This window comes from Chlorocebus sabaeus, chromosome 14 (assembly GCF_047675955.1).
Source record: "Chlorocebus sabaeus isolate Y175 chromosome 14, mChlSab1.0.hap1, whole genome shotgun sequence".
NCBI classification, from domain to species: Eukaryota; Metazoa; Chordata; class Mammalia; order Primates; family Cercopithecidae; genus Chlorocebus; species Chlorocebus sabaeus.
This window is the reverse complement of record NC_132917.1, coordinates 72315605-72331266: the sequence shown is the minus strand read 5'-3', so window position 1 is coordinate 72331266 and position 15662 is coordinate 72315605. Positions and strand designations below refer to the sequence as shown.

The window sequence follows — 15662 nt, the reverse complement described above, 5'->3', positions numbered from 1 at the left end:
TCTTTTTTCTTTTTTTGAAATGGAGTCTCGCTCCGTCTCTCAGGCTGGAGTGCAGTGGCCTGATATCGGGTCAGTGCAACGTCCACCTCCCAGGTTCAAGCAATTCTTCTGCCTCAGCCTCCTGAGTGGCTGGGATTACAGGCGTGTGCCACCACACTCAGCTAATTTTTGTATTTTAGTAGAAACGATGTTTCACCATATTGACCAGACTGGTCTCGAACTCCTGACCTCAGGTGATCCACCTGCCTCAGCCTCCCAAAGTGCTGGGATTACAGGCATGAGCCACCGCGCTCAACCATGATTGTGTATTTTCTTAAATCATATTTTGCTGGAAGCTGCAATATAGCAGTTCATATCAATACTAGTTCTAAAGAATTGGGTACATTTTCATCTGATACTTTATAATTTACAGTAGTATTTATGTTTAATTATTTATAATATGTAGAAATAAGTTCAGAGTTCCTTCTAGTGAAACCATATTGGGTATTTGTATTTTTATAATCACCGGGCACTACTGCGATGTAGTGCACTACGCATACCTAATATGGTCGTAGAGACCTGAAGAAATGAACAGTGCTTTGCATTTATTCTTTGCTTTTAGTATAATTTAGATTGATGACCATATGATTCTATCCTCTCATTTTCCACATTCCATTTATTTCCCCTCTGGTTAACAGAAGTGATATTACTCACTTTGTTACCATGTTTTATACTTAAGTCTTGTCAAATATAAACTTTGTACTTTATCTTGGAATTTGTAACCAGTAGTTTCATGTATTTTAGTATTTTAGGTATTTTAATCATAGAGATGTTATAAAATGAGTGGTTGACAGAGTTTTCTGTACCCTGACTAGGGTGAAAAGGAGATCAAATCCCTTGAAGTCTATGTGATAGCTCATTTTTGTGAATGAGAACCAATGCTACTATTTAGTTTTTTGTTTTGCAGATTTAACAGTTGAGAGGCCTTGGTGGTATGAAGAGGAGTGTGACTTCTCATTTTCTTCCTTTGGATTAGTCCTGTTGAAGGTTTATTTTACTGAATTGTCTGTTTTGGGAAACATGCTAAAAGCAGTTTTAATATATGCAGATGTGTATATTCCAGATATAAGAGGGAATGGAAACCTCTTCTTGGAATTTAAAGCTTAGTTTTGAACTATGGAAGATGATGAAGATATTTTCTGGGGTTTGTCAAGAATAGAATGTCATCATGGTTCAGGTTCCACTAGGGTGTTTTGAGCAGGCTTGGAGGAGAAATGACCTCCACAAGAAATAGGAACACTTTTACACCGTTGCTGGGAATATAAATTAGTTCCCCCATTGTGGAAGACAGTATGGCAATTCCTGAAGGATCTAGAACCAAGAAATAACATTTGACCCAGCAATCCCACTACTGGGTATATACCCAAAGGAATATAAATCATTCTACTATAAAGACACATGTACACGTATGTTTATTGCCTCACTATTTACAATAGCAAAGTCATGGAACCAACCTAAATGCCCATCAATGATAGACTAGATAAAGAAAATGTGGCATTTATACACCATGGAATACTAAGCAGCCATAAAAAGGAATGAGATCATGTCTTTTACAGGGACATGGATGAATCTGGAAGCCATCATCGTCAGCAAACTAACACACGAACAGAAAACCAAACACTCCACGTTCTCACTCGTAAGTGGGAGTTGAACAATGAGAACACATGGACACAGGGAAGGGAACAACACATACCAGGGCCTGTTGTGGTGTGGGGGATGAGGGGAGGGAATTTTTTTTTTTTTTTTTGATACAGAGTCTTGCTCTGTCACCCATGCTGGAGTGCAGTGGCATGATCTCGTCTCACTGTAACCTCCAAATCCCGCATTCAAGTAGTTCTCCTGCCTCAGCCTCCCGAGTAGCTGGTACTACAGGCACGTGCCACCACGGCTGGCTAATTTTTTTGTATTTTTGGTAGAGACAGGGTTTCACCGTGTTAGCCAGGATGGTCTCCATCTTCTGACCTCGTGGTCTGCCCGCCTCGGCCTTCCAAAGTGCTGGGATTACAGCCGCCGTGCCCGGCTGAGTGGAGGGATCTTTAAGAGGACGGGTCAATAGGTGCAGCAAACCACCATGGCATACATATACCTATGTAACAAACCTGCACATTCTGCACATGTATACCAGAACTTAATGTAAAATTGAAAAAAAAAAAAAAAAAAGAAATGACCTCCACGGTGTGCTATGTGCCTTTCTCATTAGATTTTCTCTGATACAAGGAAGGAGAGACAGAAAAATTTTCTAATTTTTAATGGTTTTTCACTTAAGTGACTTGTCTTATTTACTTGTGAGAGATAGTCGTTTGATTTATAATGTTCGTTTTTGACAATTCTCATAGAACTTTATGTAAGACATAATCAATATTTGATCTTTTGTTAGTTTTATGTCCCTGAAATAATGTTTAGGACAGTTTGGATTACTGCAGTGTTATATATTATAAGAGACTGGGAAGTAGTCATTAAAAATATCATCAAGGGAGCTCAAACTCTGATGGAAGTTATCTGAAATTGCTTCATTTTATCTTTCAATTTGAAATTATGCCCAAAGCATCTGGTTTTACATTAGTAAATGCCCTTGTAAGGATTTTGGTAGCTGTCATTCAGGAGAAGTTATCACTTAGACCTCATTAACAGACAATATTCTCTCTGAAAATGACATGGTATCTGCTGTAATCCTAGAGTGTCTTAATAGTCTATTCTATACTCAGCAATGAAACATTTCAAAAAGTGACTGACAGCCAGTTGATGTAATTCACGGTGATCTTTTGTGTTGACAGATCTTTAAAAAGTCATGGGAAATTACTACTGTACCCAGTGAAGCCACCTCCCTTTTTTTTCTTTAACTGCCAGTATCCTGTAAAACAGGATAATTTTCTCTTTGACTGCCACTGTTTTTTATTTCAATAACATGACATGATTCCTCCTTATTATTAGGATTTCTTTTGATTGACAGAATGTGTTTCCATAGGTAATACTGATTTTAAAATAGAAATGTTTCAGTTCTCAAATTAACTCTCTTAATTTTCTGACTCCCACATCAAGACAACCTTGCCAGTAGCCCCCTTCCCACTCAGGAAGATGAATTATTTAATTCACACAACTTAAATATTTTTAGATGATTTTAGTCTTCCTCTGAAGGAGAAAATGATGAAAGCAAGAGGGTGATGAATTGCTTATTTTGGTGGATATTTTTTCCTAGAACACCCCAAAGTTAAAAGGTGGTTGTTTTTGGTAATTTTATAGGATGTAGTAGTCTTGTGTTCAAAACTCAAAATTTCTGAATTCAAACTGTGGAATGAATGGAAAGGAGACCTGATGTATATGAACTTGTCTGATGAGTTATGGGGGAAAATACAGAGATCTAGTCCCAGTGTTGACCTAACTTTTCATCTAAGAGAATTTACTGGAATTGTATCTCTGTGTTTTTGCCCGTTGTTATTGTGTTTCAAAGTAGTTATTTTCCTAAGATTGTCAGGATGATCCTTAGTGGAGTAGAAGATACTCTTTCTTAGTTGAAACCAGTACTAAAACATTGTCATTATGAATTGACATGTATTTTTTGAGAATGAAGTGTGTGCTTTCATCCTGTGCTGGATGATGTGGAAGAAGTAAGAATGTATTTTCTGATTACAGTCCTATTTGTATTTTTGTTTAATATTCCACAGCATGATATGATTCCTACTGAAATAAAATTCCAACTTTTTAACATTGTTTTGAAATATCATGGATTGTAAACCATTGTAGTACCACCCTCATCTTTATTTTTTTTTTAAATTTTTTTTTTTAGAAACTTTTTAAAAAATTATTATTATTATACTTTAAGTTGTAGGGTACATGTGCATAACGTGCAGGTTTGTTACATATGTATACTTGTGCCATGTTGGTGTGCTGCACCCATCAACTCGTCATTTACATCAGGTATAACTCCCAATGCAATCCCTCTCCCCTCCCCCCTCCCCATGATAGGCCCCAGTGTGTGATGTTCCCCTTCCCGAGTCCAAGTGATCTCATTGTTCAGTTCCCACCTATGAGTGAGAACATGCGGTGTTTGGTTTTCTGTTCTTGTGATAGTTTGCTAAGAATGATGGTTTCCAGCTGCATCCATGTCCCTACAAAGGACACAAACTCATCCTTTTTTATGGCTGCATAGTATTCCATGGTGTATATGTGCCACATTTTGTTAATCCAATCTGTCACTGATGGACATTTGGGTTGATTCCTAGTCTTTGCTATTTTGAGTAGTGCTGCAATAAACATACGTGTGCATGTGTCTTTATAGCAGCATAATTTATAATCCTTTGGGTATATACCCAGTAATGGGATGGCTGGGTCATATGGTACATCTAGTTCTAGATCCTTGAGGAATCGCCATACTGTTTTCCATAATGGTTGAACTAGTTTACAATCCCACCAACAGTGTAAAAGTGTTCCTATTTCTCCACATCCTCTCCAGCACCTGTTGTTTCCTGACTTTTGAATGATCGCCATTCTAACTGGTGTGAGATGGTATCTCATTGTGGTTTTGATTTGCATTTCTCTGATGGCCAGTGATGACGAGCATTTTTTCATGTGTCTGTTGGCTGTATGAATGTCTTCTTTTGAGAACTGTCTGTTCATATCCTTTGCCCACTTTTTGATGGGGTTGTTTGTTTTTTTCTTGTAAATTTGTTTGAGTTCTTTGTAGGTTCTGGATATTAGCCCTTTGTCAGATGAGTAGATTGCAAAAATTTTCTCCCATTCTGTAGGTTGCCTGTTCACTCTGATGGTAGTTTCTTTTGCTGTGCAGAAGCTCTTTAGTTTAATGAGATCCCATTTGTCAATTTTGGCTTTTGCTGCCGTTGCTTTTGGTGTTTTAGACATGAAGTTTTTGCCCATGCCTATGTCCTAAATGGTACTACCTAGGTTTTCTTCTAGGATTTTTATGGTATTAGGTCTAACATTTAAGTCTCTAATCCATCTTGAATTAATTTTCGTATAAGGAGTAAGGAAAGGATCCAGTTTCAGCTTTCTACTTATGGCTAGCCAAGTTTCCCAGCACCATTTATTAAATAGGGAATCCTTTCCCCATTTCTTGTTTCTCTCAGGTTTGTCAAAGATCAGATGGCTGTAGATGTGTGGTATTATTTCTGAGGACTCTGTTCTGTTCCATTGGTCTATATCTCTGTTTTGGTACCAGTACCATGCTGTTTTGGTTACTGTAGCCTTGTAGTATAGTTTGAAGTCAGGTAGCGTGATGCCTCCAGCTTTGTTCTTTTGACTTAGGATTGTCTTGGAGATGCGGGCTCTTTTTTGGTTCCATATGAACTTTAAAGCAGTTTTTTCAAATTCTGTGAAGAAACTCATTGGTAGCTTGATGGGGATGGCATTGAATCTATAAATTACCTTGGGCAGTATGGCCATTTTCACGATATTGATTCTTCCTATCCATGAGCATGGTATGTTCTTCCATTTATTTGTGTCCTCTTTTATTTCACTGAGCAGTGGTTTGTAGTTCTCCTTGAAGAGGTCCTTTACATCCCTTGTGAGTTGGATTCCTAGGTATTTTATTCTCTTTGAAGCAATTGTGAATGGAAGTTCATTCCTGATTTGGCTCTCTGTTTGTCTGTTACTGGTGTATAAGAATGTTTGTGATTTTTGCACATTAATTTTGTATCCTGAGACTTTGCTGAAGTTGCTTATCAGCTTAAGGAGATTTTGGGCTGAGACAATGGAGTTTTCTAAATATACAATCATGTCATCTGCAAACAGGGACAATTTGACTTCTTCTTTTCCTAACTGAATCCCCTTGATTTCTTTCTCTTGCCTGATTGCCCTAGCCAGAACTTCCAACACTATGTTGAATAGGAGTGGTGAGAGAGGGCATCCCTGTCTTGTGCCAGTTTTCAAAGGGAATTTTTCCAGTTTTTGTCCATTCAGTATGATATTGGCTGTGGGTTTGTCATAAATAGCTCTTATTATTTTGAGGTATGTTCCATCAATACCGAATTTATTGAGCGTTTTTAGCATGAAGGGCTGTTGAATTTTGTCAAAAGCCTTTTCTGCATCTATTGAGATAATGATGTGGTTCTTGTCTTTGGTTCTGTTTATATGCTGGATTATGTTTATTGACTTGCGAATGTTGAACCAGCCTTGCATCCCAGGGATGAAGCCCACTTGATCATGGTGGATAAGCTTTTTGATGTGTTGCTGAATCCGGTTTGCCAGTATTTTATTGAGGATTTTTGCATCGATGTTCATCAGGGATATTGGTCTAAAATTCTCTTTTTTTGTTGTGTCTCTGCCAGGCTTTGGTATCAGGATGATGTTGGCCTCATAAAATGAGTTAGGGAGGATTCCCTCTTTTTCTCTTGATTGGAATAGTTTCAGAAGGAATGGTACCAACTCCTCCTTGTACCTCTGGTAGAATTCAACTGTGAATCCAACTGGTCCTGGACTTTTTTTGGTTGGTAGGCTATTAATTATTGCCTCAATTTCAGAGCCTGCTATTGGTCTATTCAGGGATTCAACTTCTTCCTGGTTTAGTCTTGGAAGAGTGTAAGTGTCCAGGAAATTATCCATTTCTTCTAGATTTTCCAGTTTATTTGCGTAGAGGTGTTTATAGTATTCTCTGATGGTAGTTTGTATTTCTGTGGGGTCGGTGGTGATATCCCCTTTATCATTTTTAATTGCGTCGATTTGATTCTTCTCTCTTTTCTTCGTTATTAGTCTTGCTAGCGGTCTGTCAATTTTGTTGATCTTTTCAAAAAACCAACTCCTGGATTCATTGAATTTTTGGAGGGTTTTTTGTGTCTCTATCTCCTTTAGTTCTGCTCTGATCTTGGTTATTTCTTGCCTTCTGCTAGCTTTCGAATGTGTTTGCTCTTGCTTCTCTAGTTCTTTTAATTGCGATGTTAGAGTGTCAATTTTAGATCTTTCCTGCTTTCTCTTGTGGGCATTTAGTGCTATAAATTTCCCTCTACACACTGCTTTAAATGTGTCCCAGAGATTCTGGTATGTTGTATCTTTGTTCTCATTGGTTTCAAAGAATATCTTTATTTCTGCCTTCATTTCATTATGTACCCAGTAGTCATTCAGGAGCAGGTTGTTCAGTTTCCATGTAGTTGAGCGGTTTTGATTGAGTTTCTTAGTCCTGAGTTCTAGTTTGATTGCACTGTGGTCTGAGAGACAGTTTGTTATAATTTCTGTTCTTGTACATTTGCTGAGGAGTGCTTTACTTCCAATTACGTGGTCAATTTTGGAGTAAGTACGATGTGGTGCTGAGAAGAATGTATATTCTGTTGATTTGGGGTGGAGAGTTCTATAGATGTCTATTAGGTCTGCTTGCTGCAGAGATGAGTTCAATTCCTGGATATCCTTGTTAACTTTCTGTCTCGTTGATCTGTCTAATGTTGACAGTGGAGTGTTGAAGTCTCCCATGATTATTGTATGGGAGTCTAAGTCTCTTTGTAAGTCTCTAAGGACTTGCTTTATGAATCTGGGTGCTCCTGTATTGGGTGCATATATATTTAGGATAGTTAGCTCTTCCTGTTGAATTGATCCCTTTACCATTATGTAATGGCCTTCTTTGTCTCTTTTGATCTTTGATGGTTTAAAGTCTGTTTTATCAGAGACTAGTATTGCAACCCCCGCTTTTTTTTGTTCTCCATTTGCTTGGTAAATCTTCCTCCATCCCTTTATTTTGAGGCTATGTATGTCTCTGCATGTGAGATGGGTCTCCTGAATACAGCAGACTGATGGGTCTTGACTCTTTATCCAGTTTGCCAGTCTGTTTCTTTTCATTGGAGCATTTAGTCCATTTACATTTAAGGTTAAGATTGTTATGTGTGAACTTGATCCTGCCATTATGATATTAACTGGTTATTTTGCTCGTTAGTTGATGCAGTTTCTTCCTAGCCTCGATGGTCTTTACATTTTGGCATGTTTTTGCAATGGCTGGTACCAGTTGTTCCTTTCCATGTTTAGTGCTTCCTTCAGGGTCTCTTGTAAGGCAGGCCTAGTGGTGACAAAATCTCTAAGCATTTGCTTATCTGTAAAGGATTTTATTTCTCCTTCACTTATGAAACTTAGTTTGGCTGGATATGAAATTCTGGGTTGAAAATTCTTTTCTTTAAGAATGTTGAATATTGGCCCCCACTCTCTTCTGGCTTGTAGAGTTTCTGCTGAGAGATCTGCTGTTAGTCTGATGGGCTTCCCTTTGTGGATAACCCGACCTTTCTCTCTGGCTGCCCTTAAGATTTTTTCCTTCATTTCAACTTTGGTGAATCTGGCAATTATGTGTCTTGGAGTTGCTCTCCTCGAGGAGTATCTTTGTGGCATTCTCTGTATTTCCTGGATTTGAATGTTGGCCTGCCCTACTAGGTTGGGGAAGTTCTCCTGGATGATATCCTGAGAAGTGTTTTCCAACTTGGTTCCATTTTCCCCCTCACTTTCAGGCACCCCAATCAGACGTAGATTTGGTCTTTTTACATAATCCCATACTTCTTGCAGGCTTTGTTCATTTCTTTTTCTTCTTTTTTCTTTTGGTTTCTCTTCTCGCTTCATTTCATTCATTTGATCCTCAATCGCTGATACTCTTTCTTCCAGTTGATCGAGTCGGTTAGTGAAGCTTGTGCATTTGTCACGTATTTCTCGTGTCATGGTTTTCATCTCTTTCATTTCGTTTATGACCTTCTCTGCATTAATTACTCTAGCCATAAATTCTTCCACTTTTTTTTCAAGATTTTTAGTTTCTTTGCGCTGGGTACGTAATTCCTCCTTTAGCTCTGAGAAATTTGATGGACTGAAGCCTTCTTCCGTCATCTCGTCAAAGTCATTCTCCGTCCAGCTTTGATCCCTTGGTGGTGATGAGCTGCGCTCCTTTGCCGGGGGAGATGCGCTCTTATTTTTTGAATTTCCAGCTTTTCTGCCCTGCTTTTTCCCCATCTTTGTGGTTTTATCTGCCTCTGGTCTTTGAAAATGGTGATGTACTGATGGGGTTTTGATGTAGGTGTCCTTCCTGTTTGATAGTTTTCCTTCTAACAGTCAGGACCCTCAGCTGTAGGTCTGTTGGAGATTGCTTGAGGTCCATTCCAGACCCTGTTTGCCTGGGTATCAGCAGCAGAGGCTGCAGAAGATAGAATATTTCTGAACAGTGAGTGTACCTGTCTGATTCTTGCTTTGCAAGCTTCCTCTCAGGGGTGTACTCCACCCTGTGAGGTGTGGGGTGTCAGACTGCCCCTAGTGGGGGATGTCTCCCAGTTAGGCTACTCAGGGGTCAGGGACCCACTTGAGCAGGGAGTCTGTCCCTTCTCAGATCTCAACCTCCGTGTTGGGAGATCCACTGCTCTCTTCAAAGCTGTCAGACAGAGTCGTTTGCGTCTGCAGAGGTTTCTGCTTCGTTTGTTATTGTTTACTGTGCCCTGTCCCCAGAGGTGGAGTCTATAGAGACAGGCAGGTTTCCTTGAGCTGCTGTGAGCTCCACCCAGTTCGAGCTTCCCAGCAGCTTTGTTTACCTACTTAAGCCTCAGCAATGGCGGGCGCCCCTCCCCCAGCGTCGCTGCTGCCTTGCCGGTAGATCACAGACTGCTGTGCTAGCAATGAGGGAGGCTCCGTGGGTGTGGGACCCTCCCGGCCAGGTGTGGGATATGATCTCCTGGTGTGCCTGTTTGCTTAAAGCGCAGTATTGGGGTGGGAGTTACCCGATTTTCCAGGTGTTGTGTGTCTCAGTTCCCCTGGCTAGGAAAAGGGATTCCCTTCCCCCTTGCGCTTCCCAGGTGAGGCAATGCCTCGCCCTGCTTCAGCTCTCGCTGGTCGGGCTGCAGCAGCTGACCAGCACCAATCGTCTGGCACTGCCCAGTGAGATGAACCCAGTACCTCAGTTGAAAATGCAGAAATCACCGGTCTTCTGTGTCGCTTGCGCTGGGAGCTGGAGACTGGAGCTGTTCCTATTAGGCCATCTTGCTCCGCCCCCCCCCACCCTCATCTTTAGTTCCAATTTCTGCTTTGTGTCATATGCCACCATCCACCACCCCCCCTCCACCCTCTTGGCTCACTGTCTCACTAGACCAAAAGACCTAGATTAATTCATTGCCTTACATGCCAAAACTCCCCCCTACTTGCCACAACCTCACCATCAGGCATATTTTTGTGAAAATGCAAAGTAAAGATGTAGAAAAGAGAGACAAAAAGATTTCCATTCTATTTCCTGTTTGTATTTCTTTTAGACTCTAACGAATATGAACAGTTTGGATAATTTAATAGTTAAGAAATAATTAATAGATACCACTTTTTTTCCTCTTCTTTTTACAGACAGTAGAATCAGAGCATATTGGAGTCTAGTTGATTGCAGGCCCTGAATCTTATATTTTAGTTTAATGTACACAATCTTGCAGCACTTCATTGCTGCCATATTATGCTTATGCTAAAGGCACTGGCAGAGTGATTTAGATGAGTCCATAATTGGAAGGTACAGGACGTAGTATTAGTTCCATTTAGGCTATGTGATCTAAAGAAAATCACTTCATTTTCATTTCTGTTATAATAAAATGGAAGTTATAATTATGTCCCTTTAACTACTTTTCCAAGTGTATGGGAAAACAGTGTAGGAAAATGAATCACAAAGTTAATCTTTAGAATCCTTAATTCTATACAGACAATAATAGTTGTTCTTTATCTTCCTCTTTAAGTAATTTATAGAAGACAACTTTTTTTTTTTTTACCAGTACTGTATTTTTAGTGATCTGTTCTATGTAAGAAAAGGGAAATAGTGTTAACAACAGAATATTTAATCCTCACAGTAACTCTGTGAAGTAGACATTATTATTGACATTTTACAGATAAGGAAATAGGGTTATAAAAGTAAAGAAAATTTCCCCAGATCAGAAGGTAATAATAATAAAGTAAGTCATTAATTCCCTGGTTACTTTCACTTTGATGCCCATGTTCTTTCTTTCACAAACCGTTGTCGTTTATTAACATATTGTAATCTCTCCTAACATCTCTCTGTTCATTATGCCTAATTTTGAATTGTTGCCATTGTAATGATTCCTATTCTTTTGGTTATCATTTATTTGTTTAGTTCATTTGGCAATGTTTTAGTTGGAAGGCATCATGCTAAACAGTAGCAGTTTTTGTTCTTAGTCTAATCTTTTTAAACAGAAGAAAACATACTTTTAGAATACAGTGATAAGTTGTTCCCATAATACGGGGAAATACAAAAGGTTTTGGAATGCTAGGACGGCTGTATTAGTCCATTTTCATACTGCTATAAAGAACTGCCCGAGACTGGGTAATTTATAAAGGAAAAAAGTTTAATTTACTCACAGTTCAGCATGGCTTGGGAGGCCTCAGGATGCTTATAATCATGGTGGAAGGCAAAGGGGAAGCAAAGGACTTCTTCACAGGGTGGCAAGAAGGAGAAGTGTGAGTAAAGGGGGAAGAGCCCCTTATAAAACTATCAGATCTGTGAGAACTCACTCACTATCACAAGAATAGCATGGGGGAAATTGCCCCCATGATTCAATTACCTCCACCTGGTCTCTTCCTTGATATGTGGGATTATGGGGATTACAATTCAAGATGAGATTTGGGTGGGGACACAAAGCCTGACCATATCAAAAACTTCCTAGAAGTGGTAACATGAAAGCCCATGCTTTAACATACCCCTTACCAGAATGTTGATGGCCTTTTCCATCATGCCTTTCATTTGTCTTGTACCGGCAGATTCATATTGAACCATTCATCCTGGGGTGAGTAGTCAAATGACTTTTACCTGTGTTTGTTGTTTTCTAGCTTGTCCAGATTATTATCAATACAACACATTTGGAGAAATCCTGTAAGTACTTGGAAGAATTTATCACCAACATCACTAATGTGCTTCCAGAAACAGTTCACACTACCAAGCTCTATGGCACCACAACTTTTAAGGTGAGAGGCCCTGCGGTACAGTGGAACTGCTTCTGGTGTACACAGTCTGGGACATTCTACCTAACATGGCTTTGTTTCTGCAAGATGGTTTATAGCATGCTCTTGAGAATAAGTGTTTATGATATGTTTGGTTTCCCTTCTCTATTTTCTTTGAAGAAATAAATACCAGTCCTAGTTTTTGGGTGTTTAAACAAAACAAAACAAAACAACTACAACTGTGTCTGTAAACCCTTCCTTATGTTTTGTACATGTAAATCACTATTTCCTAAGTTGAGCCCCCATCAGTCAACAGTTCTTAAATATGATCTAGATAATCATAGTTATGGCTGACATTAACATTCATTAAAATTTTCTAAACTGTCCCCTGCTCTCTGTATCCTGTGACCAATTTTTTTTTTTTTTTAAACCAAATCTTGCTCTGTTGCCCAGACTGGAGTGCAGTGGTGCAATCTTGGCTCACCGTAACCCCTGCCTCCTGGATTCAAGCAATTCTCATGTCTCATCCTCCCAAGTAGTTGGGATAACAGGCGTGTGCCACCATGTCTGGCTAATTTTTAGTATTTTTAGTAGAGATGGGGTTTTGCCATGTTGCCCAGGCTGGTCTCGTATTCCTGGGCTCAAACGATCCACCCACCTTGGCTTTGTAAAATGCTGGGTTTGCAGGCATGAACCACTGTACCCGGCCCTGTGATCAATTTTTTAATCTTACTTTTTAGTGAGGAATTTCTGTCCCTGCTTTTCTAGTTAGCAATTTTGTAATTTCATATGTCCACAGCACTAGTTTTGATCAAGAGCTGAATCAAATGGGAAGAAATGACAGTCAGGTAGAACAAAAGAAGGATTGATGGTAGATGAGTTTCTGGAGGGTAAATGCTATAGCTCAGAGCAGCTTTAATAAACTCCTTCATATTATGTGAGCTTTAAATAGGTATTAAGCAGCAAAAGTAATAGGACAACATCTCAAACATTAAAAATGTAGATCTAACATATAGGCTACTTATATGGTTTGATTTTTTGTTTATATTGTTATTTGATTGTTTTAGTTTTGAAACATATTCTATATCACCCTTTTGAAATCCAGAAATTGATATTAATTAAATGTACAATTGCAGAGTTGGAACCGTGATTTATGTCCCCTTTTGTCTGCTTTTTCCCATCATCTTATCCTTTTTCTCTATTTTTGGTACATTCTTTTAATTGTAGGCGCAAGAGAAGAAATCAAATTTGATTCATACTGCTATTATGCTTTTTGACAGATAAAAATTTTTGGTATGACTTACTATTTTTCTATTGTTTGAAAAAACGCAATGTTGAATCAGAAAGTATTCTTTATGTATCTATGCGATTAGGTCAACTGCTAGGTTAAGTTACACATTCATTAAATGACTATAAATTCTTTGTTTCAAAATGACAATAAAATTACTTAAATCAAAATTCATTACACATAATGTTATGCTCATATTGTGACTTCCTAATTTTTCAATAATGTCTAATGATATTAATTTTGATGTTCTTTTAGTGAGGAAAAGAATGATTTAATAAAAAGGCCCTGAGAATGAGTATGAAAATGCCACAAAAGCTTTCAGAGCTTCAGAATGACCTCAGGCAGTTTTATAGGAATTATAATTACTCTCAAATAATAGCATTATTATGGAGCTTGGGCATTAGATTTATCAAAAAAAATTTCTATATTTGCTCTTCTGTGAAAGCCAAAATTTCTCGAGGAAAGAAAATGTAAAAGAAATAGTTCAGTGTTAAGTAGATAATAGGGAGTTAGGGAATTAGAATGTAAGGTTCATTTGTCTATCAAATGGAGAATATGTGGTATCCACTGATACTCTTTCTGTCAACCTGTCTCAATTTTTTTGTGTCAATAGCTTTTCAAATTATGTTCAGAAATTCTCTCAAAGGATGGCTTGTGTATTTTGTTGTTGCTCTAGCATGAAAAAATGCTGAGGGAAAATTAAAGGCAGACAGGAAGCCATAGCGGCTGAACAGCCAGTTAAATACTTAGTGAAGGAGAAGTTCTGGAGACCACTAAAGGTCATGTTGACAGTGCATATTGGAAACACTGATTGCTTAAAACACACTGAAAATTTATTTTTACCAGGGCTGTTTCAGACTAGCTAACCCAGAACTCAATATAAACATGGCAATTATAACGGCTACATGTTGTGTATTTTCCTAAGCTACTGTTTCCAGAAAACTTTCCCTTGCAGATGGAAACCTTTATGCTGGAAAAGGGGTAGAAAGAGTCTGAAGGTCTTTAAGGTATTTTCTTGCAGAGTTCCCTCTTATTTCTGCCATGTATGACATAATTAAGCTGGCGTCCTTAGCTTTCCTTATTCATAAGATTTTCCTCACCCTCTTACAAAAGAGAATGAAAGTGTTTATTAATTTACTCCATAATAAATATTGCTTGCGTATCTGCTATGTAATCATCTGGTAGATTCTTGGGGAGAGACAGAAAAAGTACTTTGTTCCTGGACCTAAAGTTTATGATTTACAGAGAAGACAGCCACTATGCTGGAATAATACATTGGATATATTCGATCTCTCATTTATTTAACAAGTTTTAATACAGTATCTACTACAAATCAGGGGAAGTTTCAGGTATGAACAAAAAAGTGAGTCTCCTGACTTTACAGAGCTTATATTTTAATGAATTAGTGGATGATAAACAAACAAAGAAAACTAATATAATGGCAAGTAGTGATAAGAACTAGGAAAAAAATAAATGACCCAAAAGAAGTGAGAAATTAAATCATTTGGATTTCTGATGGATATGCATTCCTGTCAAAGTGAACAGCACAGTGGTAGGTATGGGTGTGTTCAAGAAATAGTAAGGGGGTCAGTCTGGCAATGATGTATCTATCGCTAATGGTATGGATGATAAGAGATGACGTATTCAGGAGTTAGATTATTTCTGGCCCAATAGGCCATCGTAAATACTATACATTGTATTCTGAAATGAGATGCGATGTCATTAGAAGATTGAATTGTGGGGGGTAATGATCTGAGTTATTTAATGTGATACTGGTTTTTTTGTGGAAATAAATATATTGTAATTTAATAAAAGTGGAAGAAGAAAGGCTAATTGGGAGGCAGTTGCAGTACTCCAGGCAAGAGATAATGGTCACTTGGACTAGAGTGGTAGAGGCAGAAGTAGTAAGAAATATTTTTGAAGGTACAGATAGCAGGTCTTAGTACTAGATTGGATGTTTGTATTAAGAGAAAGACAGGAGTCAAGGGTAGTTCCAAAACTTTTGAACTGAACAAACTGGATGAATACTGTTTACTGAGACAGGGAACACTTAGAGAAAAATACATTTGAAAAGCAGAAATACAATCAAGACTTCCATTTTTGATACATTAAGATCGATATACTTAATGATAGCTATATAGAGGTATTAAATTAGCAGGACAAAATCATAGCTGGAGATAAAAATTTAGAGTTCACCAGTGTAAAGATGGTATTTGATGGCATAGGATGGATTTTCTTCTGGGATTTGAGTATACATAGAGGAAAGGTGTGAGGATTGAGCTCCAGGGGACTTCAAAATTGACAGGCTCAACAGAGGAGAATTCCAAGGAGGATGAGGTTCCAGCTTTAGGACCTCCAAAGAAGACTTCCCAGACAAGTAAAAGTTGGAATGGATCTTGGAACCAGCAGGATATTTCTAGGGAGAGAATGGATATAGAGGGAGTAAAGGATATTTTAA

General features: G+C 38.4%; 1 protein-coding gene across 5 annotated transcripts in view; it reads left to right on the top strand.

The window, feature by feature from the left end:
• Positions 1-15662, top strand: part of EXOC6B (exocyst complex component 6B) — a 703452-nt gene that overhangs the window by 362036 nt on the left and 325754 nt on the right. For all 5 annotated transcript variants that reach the window (XM_007970248.3, XM_073023072.1, XM_007970245.3 and 2 more), the window contains one exon: positions 11806-11940. In XM_007970248.3, coding sequence (XP_007968439.1) covers positions 11806-11940 — 135 coding nt within the window. The remainder of the gene's footprint in view (positions 1-11805; positions 11941-15662) is intronic.